Source organism: Galleria mellonella, unplaced genomic scaffold, assembly GCF_026898425.1.
Source record: "Galleria mellonella isolate WM207_F2 unplaced genomic scaffold, CSIRO_AGI_GalMel_v1 utg63, whole genome shotgun sequence".
NCBI classification, from domain to species: domain Eukaryota; kingdom Metazoa; phylum Arthropoda; class Insecta; order Lepidoptera; family Pyralidae; genus Galleria; species Galleria mellonella.
In genome coordinates this window covers 9,935,620-9,956,650 of record NW_026442130.1, presented here as the reverse complement: position 1 = coordinate 9,956,650, position 21,031 = coordinate 9,935,620, and the positions used below count along the sequence as shown (strand labels likewise).

The following is a 21,031-nucleotide window of genomic DNA, read 5'->3' as shown; positions in this document are numbered from 1 at the left end:
GTTTCTGAATTATTTAGATAATATTTAATTTTATTACCTAATACATATGAGATAATAATAACTCCATGCCCTAAACATGTGTTTAGTCTATATTATGTGAAGTAGACATTTTATTTGACAGCCATGGTGGTGCGACGGGGAATTGTTAGTAATGTTGACTACCAGTTCCATAGCTAGTAATATACCCTGATTTAATTGATGTTTATACTGTAGACATAGGTACCTATTTATATTGGTTTGAAGGGTGGGATATGGCGTGAATTTACTGGGTACAGAGGAATAACACCTGAGTCCTCAGGAATGGCAACGCATGGGGAGTATTATGGGCGAAACAGTATACTCTGTTATGTCCATGGTACTGCTCATGTCTATAGGCGACGGTTACCACTTTCCATCAGGTGGGCCGTCAGCTCGTTTGTCATTGTAAGTTGTATAAAAAAAAATTCTGTACAAAGATACATGTGTTTGGCTGAATTATTTGTATTTTCTCAATGATTTCAAATTCCCAATTTAGTTACGGGAACTGGAATTGGTACTGCTTAGTTCCATGTTATTTATATTCAAAGTCCCTTATAAAAACTACAAGAGAAATAAAAAAGTAGAATGTCCTTTCCCGATGGTATTTAAATATTGTAATGAATGCCCGCCTTTGGCCCTGATGCCAGTGATTACAATGAACCCAAATACACTTAATATTTAAATACAGATTTAAATTGCTAATAAATATCGTGTTAATAAAAACGATAAATGGGAATGGGACGTAAGTACCTATTTATAATCAAAAATAATGATTTATAACTGCAGTTGGTGAAAATAACACATTTTATGTTTTCATACTTTCTAGGAAACATAAACATAGTGTGACGTACTCACGTGCTGCTCAAGAAAGAAGCCAATAGTTTTTGCATGCCGTTTGTTATAACAAATATCAAAATATTATAAAAATATAATATTGCATTCATATTTTGGAAAAATCAAGATTGCTTAAAAAGCAGAAATTACTCAATCGAGGTAATAAATTTAGAATAAGCATATTAAAAAAAAGAATTAAAATATCAGGATCTTATTAACCGTTTTTTAAAAAATAGGTAAGTTGTAAGTGGAATAAGGTGGTGCAAACGAGATACTACAATTATAGATCTTTTTTTGACCAAAATAAAATATAAAATGCTCATAAATTTGGGAGATTTGTCCTCTGTGGTATATAAATTCTGAGTACATCATTTCTCACCTCAGGGCCAGCATTTTGCAATCATATTCTTAACATAAGATCTTATCTGGACTGAGTTATAAAAGTTATCAGTCATATTTCACGCGATAAACTCTAAGAACACAATAAACGAATGCAGTAAATTAAACCGAAATTAGTTGCTAATTATTAAAATCTACGAAAACAAGGTATAAAAATAAAACAATCCATAGAGTAAAAAAACATATATTTCCTTTTATAAAGCTAAAAGTTATTGAAAAATTTATATCATAAATAAGGCACTATATTCATAAGTTGTATAATAATGTTATGGCAATATCAAAATTGAGATTCCGCTTGTTTCAACACGATACCTTAAAATCGCATTGGTGACTAATATTGACAAACAATTAAATATATTTTGAGACGTTCTCCAAAGTTATCTCAAGTGAGGAAGTCAATTCACGTTAAGAGGCCCTTAAATAGGAATGCTAATATCGTGCTAGCAAGTCTTAAAATAAAACTTGTACAAATACTTTTAAACCGTCATTTTTTATCATTCATATCAACAAACTGTATTTCTAATTTCTGCTAATATAATCTAATACATTGTATATGTTAAAGATATCGTGCGGGTTTTGTGGTATCACATTATTACTGTTATGTATAAAATGGTTACATTATTATTTACTTATTTATTTACTGTGGCATAAGACATTAAAACTTAAGAAGCTGAATAAAATTTCTACACAGTAAGCCAGTGTATAGTGGAGCTGATTTGACTCATAACCACCTGATGTTTCCCCCAACACTAAATCAGTATGTGATCGTAATGAATACACAAATATATGAATATACAGCAATTTTATATTTATATTATGTATTTGAAGTGTTCATGGATCTAGATTTAGATCATCTAGATATAAACTTATCTGCAACTTATTAATGGCTTCAATATGTCTAAACTACTTATATGTTACTAGCTGATCAGGCAAACATTTTCCTGCCATATAAATTATTTTTTCTGGATAAGGATACTGTAATCATTAGGTGATATGAAATATACTTTACGACCTATTCTCATACCTGATAATTTCATAAAAATCGGTCGAGCTGTTTCAGAGGAGTTCGACCACAACATGACACGAGATTTTTATATATAAGATTTATGTAACGTTTGATTATCAAAAATAAATAAATAAAAATATACACGTTGTTTCTACGCGACAATGTCGAATTTTTTTTAGTGCAGACTTTGTTTTTTTTTAATATATTTTAACACAATTTTTTTTTTAATTATCACATAATGAGAGAAGAGCTTTAATGAGAATGGGTCATAATAATTCATTTTTGCAATGTCATTAGAAGCCACCAAAACTGGCAATACTTTTGTTCGAACATTTGGCACTTTGAGACTGGATTATTTCCTACCTTGCCGCAATATGCGCGGCGTATTTACTCTTATCTAGTGTTCAGCAAGAACAATAACTTATGTTTAACTATTTCTATCTAATAATACGTTAAATTTTAATATTAAATATATCTATCTAATATTACAATACAAGAGATGTAATCTCAATAATTTAATACCGACTTAGTAGGTATGAAAGGGACGGATACCAATAATAAGTTTAAAGGAAATTTTGTTATTGAGTATTGAAAAAATAATTAAACAATTCATTATACACTTTTTGACTACCACAAGAAAGTATTTTGAGACACCTGCATTCTTCGACTTGCTATAAGCAGATCGGGCAGCCAATTCTGTATTTCTGACATTCTTTTAAATACAATTTCTTTGATATATAATTATTCGTAACATAGTATGTGGTCTTTCTCTTGATCAAACAGATAATTTTACGACTATAGTTTCTAAGGAAATTTACAGCCGCCACAGGTTTTACCCAACACATATAATGTCATTGCTTCACATTATTATAAATTGAAAACTATTCATGATATTAGAAATATAAATTAAAATACTGAATGATTCTTAATTGTACAACAAAGTCTATGTTACGATTATATTGGTTAAAAATAAGTAGATAAATATAATTTCAAAAATTGTATAAAAAAAACTTAAGCATAATAATTGTTAAAATTGCTAAATACCTCCTATTAAATTAAGTTTCCCTTACCATGTTACAAAATTACAACTAAAGCATCAATTCTGAATTCAAATGTCTACATTACCTATTTCTAAAACTAAAATTTCATTTGATATTACATTAATAATATTTCAAAGAATTCTTCGTCTCTATTGACCTTGATATTGATAGATTTGAAAAAAGCTACAGTTTAGTTTCTTGCCCATTCTTCTTAGCTGAAATGGTATCCTGAATGGATGGTAGAATTATAAAAAAAGAAATATAATTTAAAAATTGCTTATACTTAAATTACTTGATTAAAAATTATTCTTATGTTGAAATTGTTATGGTAATACACTATATTTGCAACAGTATCCAGTTATAATTGTTTTATATCTGGTTGTTGATGATCCGTGATACCAAAATTAAAATTTTAGTTTGAGAGATAAATGTAGGGAATAACACCTCAGAATTAACCATTATACTTATAATTATATTATTAATTAACTCTAGACAAATAAGGCAATTTTTAATAATACAGTTTGCAGCATCTATTACTTGTAAAAAAAATAATAGATTCTGATGTCATTCTCTAAACTTGTAGTCGTTAGATTAAATAGATGGAAGACTTATGTTAGCTTTAACACTAATTTATATGTATAAAAGTAGAATATATTAATATTATATTTAAAAGTATTCAGCAATTTGTGTAAATATTTTTCTCTTAAAATGCACGGCTCATGATATTGTTTTAAAAAATATGGCAGATCATTTTGTGATGTTACATCTAATATTAACTTATTATTACAATAGTTATAAACAAATTTATATGGTTATTTAATTATAGTTATATTATTTCATTATGAATGATAGTTTTTGAAACAAATTCTGCTTAATTGCAAAGAAATATTTTAATGATTAAAAATAAAAAAAAAGATACACGATTTTACATTCACAATGAAAATGCCATCGTTGTTTATTGTCCAATTTCATGAGTACTATTAGAGGAAGTACTATTATAAAAGGTATAATTGCTGTTGGTTTGATCCTACTATTACTATACTCTATGGCAACCATTAAAAAAAAAACATTTAAGTAGTTAATTTAAAAACGATTGTTACATGGAGGGTATGTAAAGCTGTCATCTTGTAAGCCAAGTCTAAGTTTACAAATACATGTCCGGCTTAGTTCCTATCGATATCAAAGAACAGCTCAATCAAGTAGTTATAATTAATAACACAATTAATATATATTCACTATATTCGACTCAATTGATTTGAAATATCAGTTATGATTATTACATTGACCTTTACTACAAAAATCTTACTCAATACAGTTTCTTTACTGTAGAAACTGTAAGCTGTCACTTGCATCATGCTACAACATATGAGTGTAATCATAACTTTCTTGATCCAGATCTAATGTTCTACGAGTAAATTAATTTATAATTTAATGGAATTTCTAAAGGAAATAGTGTTTAAAAATTACGTATTATATTTCCCTTTAATATAAAAAGTAAAAACGACTTATCTTGCTGGACAAGGCGGAAGTATCCATAATTTTACATGCGTGTAAAAAAGGTCAAAGTTCATGAAAACGATTAGCATTCATAACGATTCGTAGTGTGAATAACGGTGGTATCTAAACAGCTGAGTGACCATATGCTTATGTTTATGTATATTAAAGCGTTAACGATTTCATTGAGAAGAAAAAAATTAGATATTACAATAGGGAATGTTAGACAGATTGGGTGTCTACTTCCTCGCCGTAATCAAGGTCGTCGTAGCTGAGGTCGTCGTCCAAGATGAGACTTGGCGACCCCTTGCCGTTAGGACACGCCAGACACCTGAAAGCAATAGAAACAAACATATGAAACATGTGATACGATATATTTTTTTTATAATAACAGAAATTATATTTATTCAAGTAAATTAAACTTTAACCATTTCTGAATAGTCATTTATATTTCTCCGTTATTCTACTGTACAATTCGGAATGCAATAATATCAGCCAAGAAGAATGTGGAAAAATTTTTACAAAGTATAAATAATTAGATACAATGATAATCACAAAAAGCATTTTAGAGAATTTATATAGAAGCAATAATTAAGTCAATGCCAGTATCTAAAATACAAAACCGCGATGCGGCGCATTGAACGACTTTATGACTTAATTATGTAACATATTTTCAAACAAAATAAAAAATAATAAACTTAGAAGTATGGAATATTGAAAAAATCAAGTCTTCCTTATTCATAACCAATGTCAAAGACTTCATAAATTGTTATGAAATGTTTTGTTTATTGCGATAAATTTTTAATTACAGAAAATCCACTTTTCCTGTAATTGAGAATTTATCATTAAAAAAAAAAACTAATAGTTAAAATAGGAATGTTAAGACGGTAATGTTATTAATATCCGTAATAAATGGTAATTATAATATGATTTGCATTGTTATAACACGTGCAAGTTATTTGATATGTGATCAGTGAACACTTAATATTATATTAATAATATTTATGCTAATGACCACTGCTGACTGTAGAGGCCGTCTCGCAGGTGCCTATACCTGTTTGTAATCGCATGCAATATTATACGATTACATTAAAATTCTTTTAATGTGGACTAATATAGTATATATCAGTGGTAAAATCTTCCTTACGTGAACACCCTTATAATATCACGTAATATTTAAAACATATTACTATAGCTTAAAATATGTTAACGCTTATATTGAGATACGTCAGAACCATTTTGTGAACAGTTTCATACGTCCACATTTTTTTTATCAAACTTTTACATCCAACGTATTAGGGGACGATCTTATAATTATTTCTGAGATTCTTTCCAATTTAGTTAATTAACAGTGTTAATTATCTTTAGATAGTCGAATGAGAAATTTAAATTGTCATATAATTTTTGCAACAGCTTGATTCAATCTTCCGACTTTTTTAGATGATAAATCGATAGAAAACATTCAATCAATAAATAGTGTACGTGCAAAACATACGCGTATATATATATACACAGTTATATATATAGGTAATGTTTGTAGTACATTTAAGACGAAGCAGATGTTCACTTACGCAGTACCGGCTAACTGATAAACAAGATATTTTGAGATCGATATTTAATGTTTCTATTACGGTAACGTGTATGTTAAAACAACTTTTACTCTTCAAATAAGATTGTCACAATTATGGTCCAAATTATACTTAGTATTATACTATTACTGGCAAGTTTACCAGATTGAATTATTTTCTACTTATTAACACACAACAAATTTTATATATATATATATATATATATATATATATATATATATATATATATATATATATATATATATATATATATATATATATATATATATATATATTATAAATAATATTACATATATATAATTATAAACATTTAATTGTGTGTAAAACAACAAATAATGTAATTATATGGGGTTGATCATAGAGGACTTATCTTGTTTTACCATCCATTGTTACCTTTGTATCACAATTTAAATAAATAAATATACACTGACGTCATTTCATCCGCGTAAAAGATAATTAATTATATATTTATTCATAATTTATATTATAATTACGTATATATTTATGTTTTTCTACAACATGGAACGGTAAATAACTAACAGCTAAATCAATGGAAAGTAGTAACAATCTTCTATACATATGAACAAGAAAAAACCGAAAGACAACATTGTACATGCAAGCGTGGCGGTAGAAATATAAATAAATAATAATAATACGATTAAAATAATTATTTAGATAATGAAATATATTTATTTACCTGCTTTCGTTAATGCCATAATATAAACACTTCTCGCCAACACACTCGCAGCATCCATCATGGAACCATCTGAAATTATTCAAATATAACATTAGGCTACAGGCTATACCCACCCCGGAATTGTACGGTGCCCACTCTCAGATGAGAGATGCGAGCGAAGCTTTGCAAATATGTTTAAGCGTATATATGTACCTTGCCTTATTTAAGAGGATAGGCCTCGCCCTGGAGAATAATCTTAAATACATCAATGGGACAGAGATAACCTTATTTTTTTTAAATTTCCATCTAATGAGCAATTCAAATTAAAAAGGCTTTTTCAAAGACAACAAAACGAAAAGCCCTTTAGGTGCTAAGAGGTAATAAATTCACCTTCACATTTATTATGTTAGTAGCCTTTACCTGCAACATCGCCCACGTGATTAAGATACGCTGATCGATCGGAATAACTAATAACATATGTCCTTCTCTATCTCAAATAGTACTTATATAATAAATGTAATTATAATTTCATTAATAGAGCTGTTAAGGCACCAAAAGGTAACAAACAAACTTATTAAAAACTAGGAATACTGCAATTCCGCGGCTTTGCTTGTGTTAAACAGTACATTATTCTATATGTTAAGTTAGAATATAACCTATATACTAAACTATGTGTTAAATTTCATTTAAATCCGTTCAGTAGTTTTTGCATGCAAGAGTAACAAACAATCATTCTTACATCCTCAAAAACTTTCGCGTTTATATTGTTTGTGTATGATTATAAATAAGATTTATTTAATATAAAAAAATAATAATAAATAAGAATTGGATAGACACTATTTTTAAAACTTATGTTCATTTTTTATTCGATGTCTAAGACGAGGTGAGACGCTGTGACGCAAGGCGCTAAACGCCCCCTGAAGTCACGTCTGGTTGAAGTCAAAACAATTGTCGGAAACAACAAAAACATAGTGAGTTCATTAACTTCACATTACATATATATATATAGATATTGGATAGATACTAATAATAAATATCAATAATATTTGTACATATACCGTAAACTATTGGCGCCCATAGAGCGACATGAGGCGCGGCATTTGTCACTGGACATGCACTGCGAGAGATACGCGACAGTGCAGTTCAGTGTGATGATGTCGCGGCTGATTGGCTCCGGCTCTTGTTCAATACTCTCTGCAATGATTGTTTATTTATTAAACATCACGTAATTATATCATAGTTTGTTCTAGAACTTAAAACATAAACAAACGAATATTCAACCGAAGATAACATGGTCTGATATCCAATAGTAGTACAAATCAAAGATAGATTAAATTATTGAATCTTAGATTATATAAAAAGAGTGTCTCTACAGAAATACTTCGAGTAAAACGGGTCAACTTTTTCATACAATTTTGCGTGATAAATAGTTATGAGGATTCCTTTATAACTTCTATATTTACTTTGTCTTATAAATTCTGTATCTTTTTATTACCTAAACACTCATTTTATTTATTAAATAATATGTCAGGATACTTTTTAAGCGTAAAAATATAGAATACTGATAAATAAAACATGTCAGCTAATTGACAATTAGCTAATAAAAATTTACCCGTTTTTGAGGCTCTATTTATATAAATCTAAGGATTGAATGTTTCCATTTCATACTAATTTCATTTAGAGACTGTTTCTGTGACAATCTCTACAAATTTTGGTTAGCTTTTCATTAAATTCTATTGATAATGACTACTTATAGTCGGAATGGAAAATCACGGTCGATCTGTTTGGGGGCTTTCATAATCATTGATTTTAAAGATCTAATAAGCTTCAACATACAGTTGCTAATGTTTTTTACAATTGATAAAATCACGCCACTATAATGTCATTGATATATAATAAAATCTTTCATAGCTTTTAGGCATAAACAATACTACAGGTTAGAATGTGCCTGAGAAAGAGAGTGGTACTCCTGAGAAATATGGTCTTAAATAAGAGATCAAGAAGTGAAATAATAATACAAGTAAATATGATTTAGCTTATTATACATCTTTATTGGATATATTTTGGGACAATCTATTGTTATATATCTATTAGTGCGTGACCAGGATATGAGCTGTAAGAAAAAAATATGCACACAATATGATGTATACTAAATTAAAATAGCTTGAATTGTGTACACAATAAGAAGCAAGAGACAAATTCACTTTCATATTTTCTATATTAATATAGTAGTCTCTCTCATAGCATTTTAATAATATTTATAAAATTGCAACTCTAAAATTAGAACAGGAACAAGATTATAACGTATTGTTAAACCCATCCCAGAGCAGGTAATAAATTCTCAAAGAATGACTCACTCTACTCTGTGGTGCCTATATTCAATCACTGATTTTTTCTTTTTCTGCCAATGATGTGAGCTTTCGTATTTGTTAGGGCATAATAGATGTAACAGTGCAGCTGTTGAGTTTATCTATAACTTATCAGTACTGAGAAATTAGTTTGCATTATCAACTGTTATATTTTTACACAGAACTATATTGTTTGACTGCAACTATTTCACTGAGTCACTTTTGATATTTTGTTAAATTTATTACTTAATTTGCAATTTATCGCTTGTGAAGAGAAATTATATAATTTAACAGTAATTTAACCTAACTTCACGCCAAGCTTCTTGTTGAATAGGCAGACAGTAATTTAATATACTTAACACAATTTAAACATATTTTGTAAATATCAATTTGCTCATTTTGATCCTATAGTCTTCAAAACTGAATTCAGGGTTCAAAAAATACTTGTATTGTATAACATATAAAAAATATACTAATGTTTGAATTGGAAAAAAATCCTCCATTTTCATTTCAGATGAACAGAAGCAATTTCTAGAAAAGTTTGATATAAATTAGTTACTGGTTTATAAATTAGTGGAAATTTATTATTGCTGACAGAAACTTTTTTACAAAACAATATCTACGTAAATTATACATTTTGTTAAAGGAGTAAATTCTTTTTATAAAAAAAAATTGCAATTGATAATGCATAAGATAAACACTAAAAAATTAAACAAAATTGAGAAGCTTCTCTCTTTTCGAAGTTATGAAAAATACAAGAAAAATACAATAAAATTACTTACGCAAATGATACACCACTTGTTTTTCAGAAGCAGGCCTGAACTTTGACAGGTCAAAGTCCACAGGGTAAGTTATGGATAACCACCTTTCCCGAGGATCGGCTTCACTTGTCAAAGCTGAGAAGAGTCCAGGCACACCATCAACCAGTTCCTCCACATAGGACGATTTGGATAGCTCGGTGTGTGTATCATTTGGTTTTGGACACATGTCTGTAGCAAATAAAAATATATATATATGTATATACAAACAAAATTTATAATTTGATAGTTAAAGACATTTGTTGATTATCTAAACGTTCCTGAGGAATATCCTGTTATACCTCCATACCCTGTTATTTAATTGCTCTATTCCATCTTTCAGACCAAAATACAGTAATGCAAGCACAGAAACTACACAAAATAACAAAACACTTAGGACAAAGGAACCCAAGTATTAGTCTTATAAAAAGTATATATATAAATATATTCCATCTCTGGAACTTCTTACCCCTAATTTAAGAGGCAGGTAAAATCTCATTAAGTCCTTATCTCTCCAATTTGCCTTGATATTTGTTGAGTATATTACATAAACATATATATATATATATATGTTTATGTAATTTAGTCTTATTTTTATATACATGATATTTAGAATAATATTTTTTTTATATTTACTGTGTCTAACTTGTACTATCCACCTTTCTGTACCTATTTACTATTTATACCAGTTTGTCTATAAGAGATTGCTTTTAGCGATAAGGCTGCCTTTTATATATTCTATATAAAAAGTCCTTATATAAATCTCTTTTGTACACAATAAGAAATCTATTATTATTGTATGTGGTAAAACAAATAACAATTTATATACCTACTAACATACATATAAAGTAACTATTAATAATATGCAAATTATAAACAAAGTATACAAATATATACAGATTGATCTTTACATGGTTTCTACTAGAAACCATCATGTTTAATTCTTGTGGATGTAATCATAATGGACATAATGGGCTGATCTACTTTTATCTTCACCTATCAACACTCACTGGTGCCCTACCAGCGTATATCGATAGCACAGGTGAGGATACCATATCATTTTTACCTATTAAAAAAAGCCAAAATTCTACTTATATTATAAATATGAAAGTTTATAATAATGTAACCTTGTAATTTAATCATGCTTAAACAACTGAACTGATTGAATAAAATTTGGTACACAGGTAGGTTATCCCTAACAGATAAGGTACTTTATATATTGATTTATGCAATGTCATGAAGAACAGCTAGTAATAAATATAAAGACAATTAATAAACTAAGTACAAAATAAATAAGTACACAAAATATGGGTATAAAAATGTGAAATGATTGATTTTTGTAAATTTAAAAAATATTATTTTTAATAATAAATATTAGAATGAAACTTACCCACACAGCTGCAACATTCATCATACAAGTAACTGAGGCAGTTAAAGCAGTCCTTGCAACAAGAGCAATCTTTTAAATCACATTTACATGATTGTGTTAACATACATTTGGACACTACACTAGCACATATTGCTTCGTTGCACGCGTAAATAACAGGTATAACACATAAAAATGCATAAATCAAATAAAATTTAGAAGCCATTCTAATCTCAAATTATTACAAACTCGTAAACTCTAAAATATACAGATTGATACGAGAAATATAGAAATTTTACAATTTGGTAATAATTATAAGAAAGTTTTAGAAGTAGTACTTTGTTGATAATTAGTAATAAAACATTTCCGGTGGAATATATAAAACAGAATAAAAACCATATATTACGTAGTAAATTGGAAACGAAGTATAAAACAGAATAAAACAAAATGTTTACTGAAGCTTGTCAGTTGAGGAGGTAAAGAACGCAAAAATAACTAATCAAATCAATCACTACGTTATTTAGGACTCGACACTATCGTTATATTGTTGACTCTAGAAAATAAATCTATGCAATCATTTAGAAGTATCAAAACAATAAATAAATATTCATAATACCGTATTTTACAATATTTCATCTCTAATATACATCTGTTTGAAAATCTACGTTCATAAATCTTGTAAAGTATCTAATTATTTTAAAGTAAAAAAATTGCAAACTTATTTCACTGGTTACACAAAATAGAGAATTATTTTTTTCATAGTGATACATACCTGGAAGGAAGATTGTAAAATATTACTTTAGCCTATGACAGTGTTGCCAAAAAAATAATGATTGGATATCAAATTTATATTGATTTTTACTCGATTAATCGTTTGATTTGAAATAAAATTTTATCAATTAAATTATGCAATTGATAAAGTATGACTAATTCTCTATAACAGCAAGCGCTGCCAATAAATAAAAATAATTACATGGTATAATTACTTTCCAATTGTTACAAACATTAAATCACTTTACAAATAGCGCTATATGAGATCAAGTGACAAAAGAGAATTCGTAGTAATTATTGTACACAGTCAATATATAGTATAAAATATTTATATGTTTATATTTTTCCTATCCTATTACATATAATCTAGACTAATTTAAGTCAAATGGGAATAGGCTAATTGTGAGTCTGCGAGCTTTATTTTAGAGTAAATTAATACTTTCGATCAGGTGAGATCGTGATTAATCATGGGATCCTTCAATAGTAAAAATAAGAAAAATCTTTTACTTACGCTAAAGAACGTGTTTGCATTGATATTTCAGTCAGTTAATTAGCATCCTCTTTTATATGTATAGGTAACAATATTTTAAAGGCGTAACCCTTGTGTAACCTTGAATTTGGAAATACTACATTATCAATAGATTGCAAAATTTCCCTTCCGTTAACTCCTATCCAATTGATTATAATAGATATTTGTTTTTGTAATAGGGTAAACACTTAGATCGGTTAGCGAAGTGATGACTTACATTATTGATCTAAGTTTTCTTCATTTTAGTTAGCTCGACACTGATTTTTTTCGTCTAAGACTACCGAAGAGAGAGGGATTAGTTGATCAAAAATTTCCATCTGTTAAGTTTCAATTGTGAATTTAAATATGGAAACGAAATTGTTTGTAATAGGGTCCGACAGTCTCATTACTAGCAATATAGAGTATATTGCTCTATACCAGGACAACCTTCACACGGTCTCTTCCTTGGAAATTATTCCTTTTAATACCTGATGAAGTACTTTGTTATCTATAATCAACCAATCCCTATCTACCTAACCTATCGTCAGTTACAGGTGCCCCGCCAGCGTATACCGATAGATACCATTCAAATTAACCAATAAATAGGCTGTTGGAGAGCAGCGCCTGACAATTACATTCGTACTTTTTAAAAAAACTCTTCTATTTGTGATTCCTCCTATATAGTTGACTTGCGGTCTACATTGTGTTTCTTTCTGATTTAAACTGTGTTCGTAACTTTTGACACCATACTGTGGTTTGTAGGTATATTCCAATGCTTGGCCTGTAGAGAATGCCATTAGGATTACCAGAGGGAGACTTTGTACAAAAATCGATTGTTTGGGTACGTCTGTCCCATTCGTGTTTCAACCGTGAAGCAGTTGTGTTTGCATGGCTGTGTTTCGGTTTGAAGGGTGGGATATAGCGTGAATTTACTGGGTACAGAGGAATAACATCTGAGTCCTTAGGAATGGCAACGCATGGGGGGTATCATGGGCGAAACAGTATACTCTGTTATGTCCATGGTATTGCTCATGTCTATAGGCGACGGTTTCCACTTTCCATCAGGTGGGCCGTCAGCTTGTTTGCCATTCTAAGTTGTATAAAAAAAGGATTAAACTCGCGTTTTTATTTCATGTTTTATTGGTCAATAAATTAAGAATCTGAAGTATGAATAAGTATTTAAAGTAGTCAGTAAAAATTTATCAATGTTTAATAAATAAATAAAATGTACTCAATAAATGGATTTATTTGTAAAGGTACATTGAACAGTTGCTAAGTGGTCAACGTACAATTCCCCACCACCATTGGTTTTTTATGTATCTATATCTAAATACTGATTATTAGTTGGTATCTACGTGATAGTACGTACCTACAATAACAATACAAATATCATATTACATAGATTCCATAAGTGGGGTTTTGTAATCAGATTTGTGTTTCAGTTATATGTTAATATTAATGATTAAGACATAATTAATTAGTACAACCCATTAAGTGGCTGATTATTTTGGTTACCACCATGGTTAGCACGGTACATACCTAATTTTCATATGGAAAAAAAAATATTAAAAATAAATTAGACGTTGTTTTATATTTGTATTACAACAAACATTTAAAAAAAAAAAGAACGACTATTCCTTATTATATACCTATAATGTTCATAACAAATAAAATATTAGGTAAGTACTACATAATTTATTTTTTAGGAGGCAACGATCTTTGTTTCCTTGACAGCCGTGTTGACCGTGGTGTCAGCTTATAAGAATCCACACTATGAAAACGGGCGGTCAGTCAACGTGCATCTCTTCGAGTGGAAATGGGATGACATCGCGGATGAGTGCGAGCGCTTCCTGGGCCCTAGGGGATATGGCGGTATACAGGTTAGCTTATAATTACATATAGGTACTTGTAACTCATGTGGTTAGGGGTTTTTTTAATGGATGATAATGGAATGGTAACCCCAATTGCACTAACGGTATACGCTAGCTGATGTGAGTAGGATTATTTTGTGTAACAAGTGTCTAAGTTGTCTACATTGTACACGAAGCCACTTACCTGACAATCGGTATACGTGCCCTCCAGAGCACGAAATAAATGATGATAATTTTTAAAAAATCAAAATGTTATTTTGAAAATTCTGTTAATACAAAATATTACCTATTTCTAATATTTATAAAGTTATTTATTTATTTATTTCAATTAGGCATACCTAGTGCTCAATCTGAAATACGATGAGACAACAAACGTTCAATTGTTAATGTGTCCAATGTAAAATATGTACAATAAAGATTTTACAATACGATACAATACGTTTATGGCCACTTCTAAAATCAGTACGAGGTACGTTATACTAAGTTTATGTCTAAAATACCTTGACCGGAGGTAATTTAGAAAAGTTCGTTTCTGAAAATTCGACTTACCGATAATCTATTACGGTATTTCTTATTTGAAGCTGTATTTACATTCGATGATTCAAAATTTCAAAGCAGGATCTATACACACATATAAAAATGTACGACTTTTATTGTTTTTATATACTTCTATAGCTTTTGAGTTAGTACATGTTTTTGGATAGATTTCACCACCGAATGAAAACGTAGTACTATGGACGTATAACCGTCCGTGGTGGGAACGCTACCAACCCATGTCGTATAAGCTGGTGACACGATCAGGAAATGAACACCAGTTCGCTGACATGTTGCGACGGTGTAACGCTGCTGGAGTTAGGTAATTATATCTTTATCATCATCATATCAGCCTTTAATTGTGCCACTGCTGAACATAAGCTTCCCCCTTGGGGAGGTTTGTCAGTAGTTGCCACGCATGGCAACCGCAACTAGGCTTTGGCGATGTTTTAAAAGGGACACTGCTGCTTATCCCTCGCACTTCCTTAGTCGCCTCATATAACACCCACGAGAAGGAAGGGGTGGCCTATTGTATACTGGGACCACACGGCGATATTTAAATTAATTATACCTAACTAGACGGTATTTTGTTGTCAAAGAGCTAAAGTTTATTATGGCTCGACCACATTTTTATGAGTAGATATGTGACAAACGACTATTGTGCGTGTGTCTTGCTCGTTTATTCTTCACGAATGTACTTGTATGTACGTAAATTGGGGTTGCTTTCTGAATGGATGCTTCAATATAGGACAAACGAGAATGTCATACTTCATCATATTAAATTACTTTAAAGTAATCCGAATAAATATCTGTAGAATATTATATTCACCTGGTCTTACCAAATTGTTATCTCATTGCAACAATTATTAATAACGAATAATTAAATGCAGTGCAGGTGGCTCAGGACCATTCATGGCAGTCTATGGGGGAGGTGTATATTCAACAGTGGACGAATAACGACTGAGATGATGATGATGAATAATTAGAAAGAAAGAAAAAAGATCCGTTCAAGTATGGAGAAGTCTTTGTGGAAACCAATAGCACCAATTCTTCTAATTACACCTTACCTCCTAAAAAAGTTTTAAAAATACAGATAAAATCGAGAACCTACTTTTAGAAGTCGCTTAAAAAGAGGCTATTATTGCAGGATATACGTGGATGCGGTAATAAACCATATGACTGGCGAGCCTCCTGAGAATGTGGGTACCGCAGGCAGCACAGCAGTGTTCGGAGAGTGGTACTATCCAGGGGTTCCATACACACGGGATCACTTCAACTGGCCGCATTGCGTCATCGATGGTATGGACTACGTGAATAACGCATTTAGGGTAAACATTGTGAACATTTATATACTTTTAATTAGTACACGTACATGCCAAGTAAAATTATATAGTATATAGTAAAAATTTGATACCATGTAGTAAAAATGCGACGCAATAATGAAAATCAAGGCATTTAGCTCAAAGATGAAAATAACAATATCCAACGTTACTGATTATTAATTTCTTGTTGACTGGGAAAATTTAAATTTTCCTACTTGAGTATAAATTTTATATAACCATATTATCAACAACGGCATGATCAGTATATTAGGTTATTATTATATCACGGGTATTACATGGCATTCTGTCAATGGTGCATGATGCCTTTAATGTCAATAGGTGACAAATCCACTTATAAATATATTCGTTATTATTAATAATAAGTATACATTTTTACATATTATGTATTACAGGTACGAAATTGTGAACTCGTCGGATTGAAGGATTTGAATCAAACTGACGAGCACGTCCGGAATATGATAGTAGACTTCATGAATAAATTGATAGACTTGGGTGTTGCTGGTTTCAGGTAATAGATACCTCTATGTGTTGGTCATTGAAGCTACTAATAAAGTTAAATAGGGGGGAAAGGGATTGTTAGTAATGTTAGTAAGGTCCAATTGTCCCATTGCTAGCAATACACCCTATCAGGTCGACCTCCACGCGGCTCCCCTGGAAATCGTCGTAGTTAATTCTAGTAGAATTCGTCACAATGGGTTAACTGACCTGTCTTTTCATCCTCATCTGTCATCCCTCACTGGTGCCTCGTCAGTGTATCGCGATAGCGCAGGCGTGGTTACCATTCCATTATCAGTCATAAAAAAAGTTAAATACTCTTTTATACTAGGATGGTAAAACTAGTAGGGGCGTGCTTCGATTGGTCTCGTACTGCTTTTACTGTTGTGTTTCTATCATGAAATAACAGCTCAGTGTTCCGTTTTGTAGAATATCTTACTTCGAATCATATTCCTGAATTGATTTTCTAAATTTCAATACTGTGTAAGTCTAGAATTTTAATTTGACATTAGCGTATTTACAGAATCGACGCAGCTAAACATATGTGGCCAGAAGACCTCAGGATTATTTACAATCGGCTTCATAACTTGAACACTGATCACGGATTCCCAGAAAACGCTCGACCGTACATCTACCAAGAAGTTATTGACTACGGTGGTGAAGCCGTAAGCCGAGATGAATATACTCCTATAGGTGCTGTTACGGAGTTCAAAGTTGGCATGGAACTTAGTAATGCATTTAGGGGAAATAATCAACTTAAGTGGTTGGAGTCTTGGGGTCCACAATGGGGTCTCTTGGCCCATGAAGACGCTTTAATTTTTATTGACAATCATGATAATGAAAGAGGTCATGGCGGTGGTGGTGGAATTCTTACATACAAAGAACCAAGACCTTACAAAGCGGCGATTGCTTTCTTATTGGCTCATCCGTATGGAGAGCCACAGATTATGAGTAGTTTTGGGTTTGTCGACTCCGAGGTTGGCCCACCGATGGACGCACAAGGAAATATCATCTCGCCCTCCATTAATTCAGTAAGTTGAAGCAAAGTTCAGAAATTCGAACATTCTTTTATATAATATTCTAATCAGGATTTAGAGAAACTTTTGATACTTTTAAAAATTATAGCAAATTTTTATAGAAAATTTTAATATCAGTGCCATGTTTGTGCATTATTTTTAAGTGGAGGGAATAACTTGTTATAATCATCATCGTTATATCAGTCGTTAATTGTCCACTACTGAACATAGGCCTCCCCTAAAGACTACCATAAGAAACAGTCTTGAACCAAAAGACTGTGGGCCACTACTTTCTCATATTTGGCTTTGGGAGGTTTTATCTAGAAAAATTAGAATTAAATAATTATTTATTTGTACCTAGGATGGTTCTTGTGGCAACGGATGGATATGCCAGCACCGCTGGAGGCAAATTTACGCCATGGTAGCGTTCAGGAATGTGGCTTCTGGCACGGGCCTTAATAACTGGTGGGATAACGGAAGCAACCAAATAGCTTTCTGTCGCGGTAGCAATGCGTTCATCGCCATTAACAATGATTACTGGGATCTGAATCAAAACTTACAAGTGAGTTCGTAACTTTTTAATTTTTTTTCAGGTATTGTATCATATCTAATCGTAGCAATTTAAAAATCGATATTATAGAATGTGTTATACAATTAGTATTCATTATGTCTGTGATTATAAAAGATGATCAGTAAAAATATAAGTTCCCATATACATGTATATGCGGCGCACCTTTCCTTCAGCTATTAATTATAATAACATTTATGTTTAGCTTTTACATGTTAAAAGAGATCACTACATCTCATAAAAATTTTAATAGTGTGTCTGTGTTTTGTGTATGAAAGAAAGGAACAATTGCATTATTTTATATTTAGTTAAATTTGTCTTGTACTAAAAACTTAATTGCACCTCTAACGGATGGTTTCTAATATTACGATTTTCATATAAACTTGTTGAAGACGTAAAGTCGTTAGTGACGTAAATCTTTAAAACACTGACCACTCTGAAGTGATGTAAAGGATTTTGATTTTTTTTTCTAATTTCTAATATCCTCAGACTTGTCTCCCAGCTGGTACATATTGTGATGTGATATCAGGAGACAAGGTGAACAACACGTGTCAGGGTAAATCGGTGACGGTAGGCAGTGATGGCCGAGCGAACATCTTTGTAGGTGCCACCGAATACGATATTGTACTGGCCATACACGTTGGCCCAGAGGTAAGTGAATTAGTGATGCATATTTGTACAGAAATTGAAGTAGTACTTCAATTTGTATGAACACTAATCATTACACTATTAAACTACATGCCTCTTACCTATTGATCTTACCAAAACTATTTTTTTTTATCATTCTTAGAATATTGAATAAGCTGACGGTCCAGCTTTTTTTTTTTATACAACTTAGAATGGCAAACAAGCTGACGGCCCACCTGATGGAAAGTGGTAACCGTCGCATATAGACATGAGCGGTACCATGGACATAACAGAGTATACTGTTTCGCCCATGATATCTCCCACGCGTTGCCATTCCTGAGGACTCAGGTGTTATTCCTCTGTACCCAGTCAATTCACGCCATATCCCACCCTTCAAACCGAAACACAGCCATGCAAACACAACTGCTTCACAGTTGAAACACGAATGGGACAGAGGTACCAATCGAGTTTTGTACAAAGTCTCCCTCTGGTGGACAGTGGTAATCCTCACCTATAGATATGAATAACACCATGGATATTACAAAATTAAGTATTATATCTATGGTATCATTCTCTCCTCCTACGTTATCATCTCTGAAGTCTAAAATATTATGCTTTCGTGCTATTTATTTATAGAAATCTCTCTTAATAAACCCATTCAAATATAAGGAAATAGTATTTTGTAAAGTTTGTTATGCTTAAAACTATCTGGTAATAATATAAATTGTTTCAGAGTCTCCTATAAAGATTTTACAACATTGTGATGGCATCATCATGGGTTTGTAATATATTAGATTTTTAAGTACTGATTTGTAAACAAAAATATAATATTAAGCAATAAATGTGTTTTTATTTCAAGGTGTTGCAACCGTAATAGTTAATATAGATCGAGATATATCTACTATTATTTTATCTGTGTGCCACTAGACAGTACCTCTAGTGGCTTCCTAACTGCTCCTAGATGGAATTTGAAACATTACGAACATAGAAAAGAGTACCCAATTAACTTAATTTACGAGTAACTATGGACGGTATCATTAAAACATTAGTAAGCCTTTTAATAAATATTTATAGATAATAAACTGTATACATTATCTCCTTAGATGACTTAGGTGAACTGTCACTAATTAGAATTTAGTCGGTCGTAGGGTTGCACGTGATGTCTGAGTAATTACAATATTTTAAGGTTATTGCCACTATCACTTAGCATTATTTACTATAAAAATATACCATATCATGCTATAAAAATTGTAATTGCCATGCCGCAGCCATAATGCACTGTATCATTTAGCGCTAGACTCACCTAAAGCTTTATAACTTTATAGTACACTTAATTGTATTATATTGTATTGCAGGTAGGTACATAAAAAAAGTCTATTATAACGTATAATTTACTTATTACCAGACTGAAAAAGAAAGTAAATAATGATTTACTTTATGTAGTACAGTCGATTACAGTTATTGAAAAGTAGAAAATTTTACATTTTTTTTATAATACAGTAGGCAAACGAGCATGCGGCTCACCTGATGGTAAGTGACTACCGCCGCCCATATGCACCCACAACACCAAAAGCATTGCAGGTGTGTTGCCAGCTTTTTAAAAAGAAATATGCTCTCTTCTTGAAGGTTATGATGTCGTATACTGCTGCTGGGAGTTGATTCCAAAGAATGGTTGTGCGTATCTATGTATCTAGAGGAAAACCTTGTATGGGAAACATGTCTAACGAATAT

The 21,031-nt window shown here is 31.0% G+C and overlaps 2 protein-coding genes across 3 annotated transcripts; one reads left to right on the top strand and one right to left on the bottom strand.

Annotated features, from left to right (window-relative positions):
* Positions 1-1,419: 1,419 nt before the first annotated feature.
* Positions 1,420-12,064, bottom strand: LOC113521997 (protein twisted gastrulation-like). Its single transcript, XM_026907709.3, has 5 exons — positions 11,592-12,064; positions 10,187-10,393; positions 8,115-8,250; positions 7,078-7,146; positions 1,420-5,122 (listed from the first exon to the last, which is right to left on the bottom strand). Exons 1-5 carry the CDS (start codon positions 11,791-11,793, stop codon positions 5,014-5,016), a joined length of 723 nt encoding a protein of 240 aa, XP_026763510.1. The 5' UTR covers positions 11,794-12,064; the 3' UTR covers positions 1,420-5,013.
* Positions 12,065-14,200: 2,136 nt separating this feature from the next.
* LOC113521995 (alpha-amylase 2-like) lies at positions 14,201-20,142 on the top strand. Of its 2 annotated transcripts, none has more exons than XM_026907707.3 (9): positions 14,201-14,377; positions 14,553-14,726; positions 15,422-15,573; positions 16,399-16,579; positions 16,987-17,102; positions 17,613-18,120; positions 18,467-18,667; positions 19,163-19,324; positions 20,034-20,142. In XM_026907707.3, the coding sequence occupies exons 1-9, from the start codon at positions 14,366-14,368 to the stop codon at positions 20,043-20,045; spliced, it is 1,518 nt and encodes a 505-aa protein (XP_026763508.2). In that variant the 5' UTR covers positions 14,201-14,365; the 3' UTR covers positions 20,046-20,142. The 2 variants fall into 2 exon arrangements, with proteins under 2 accessions (XP_026763508.2, XP_026763509.2); XM_026907708.3 differs by having other exon boundaries at positions 14,202-14,368.
* Positions 20,143-21,031: the final 889 nt, after the last annotated feature.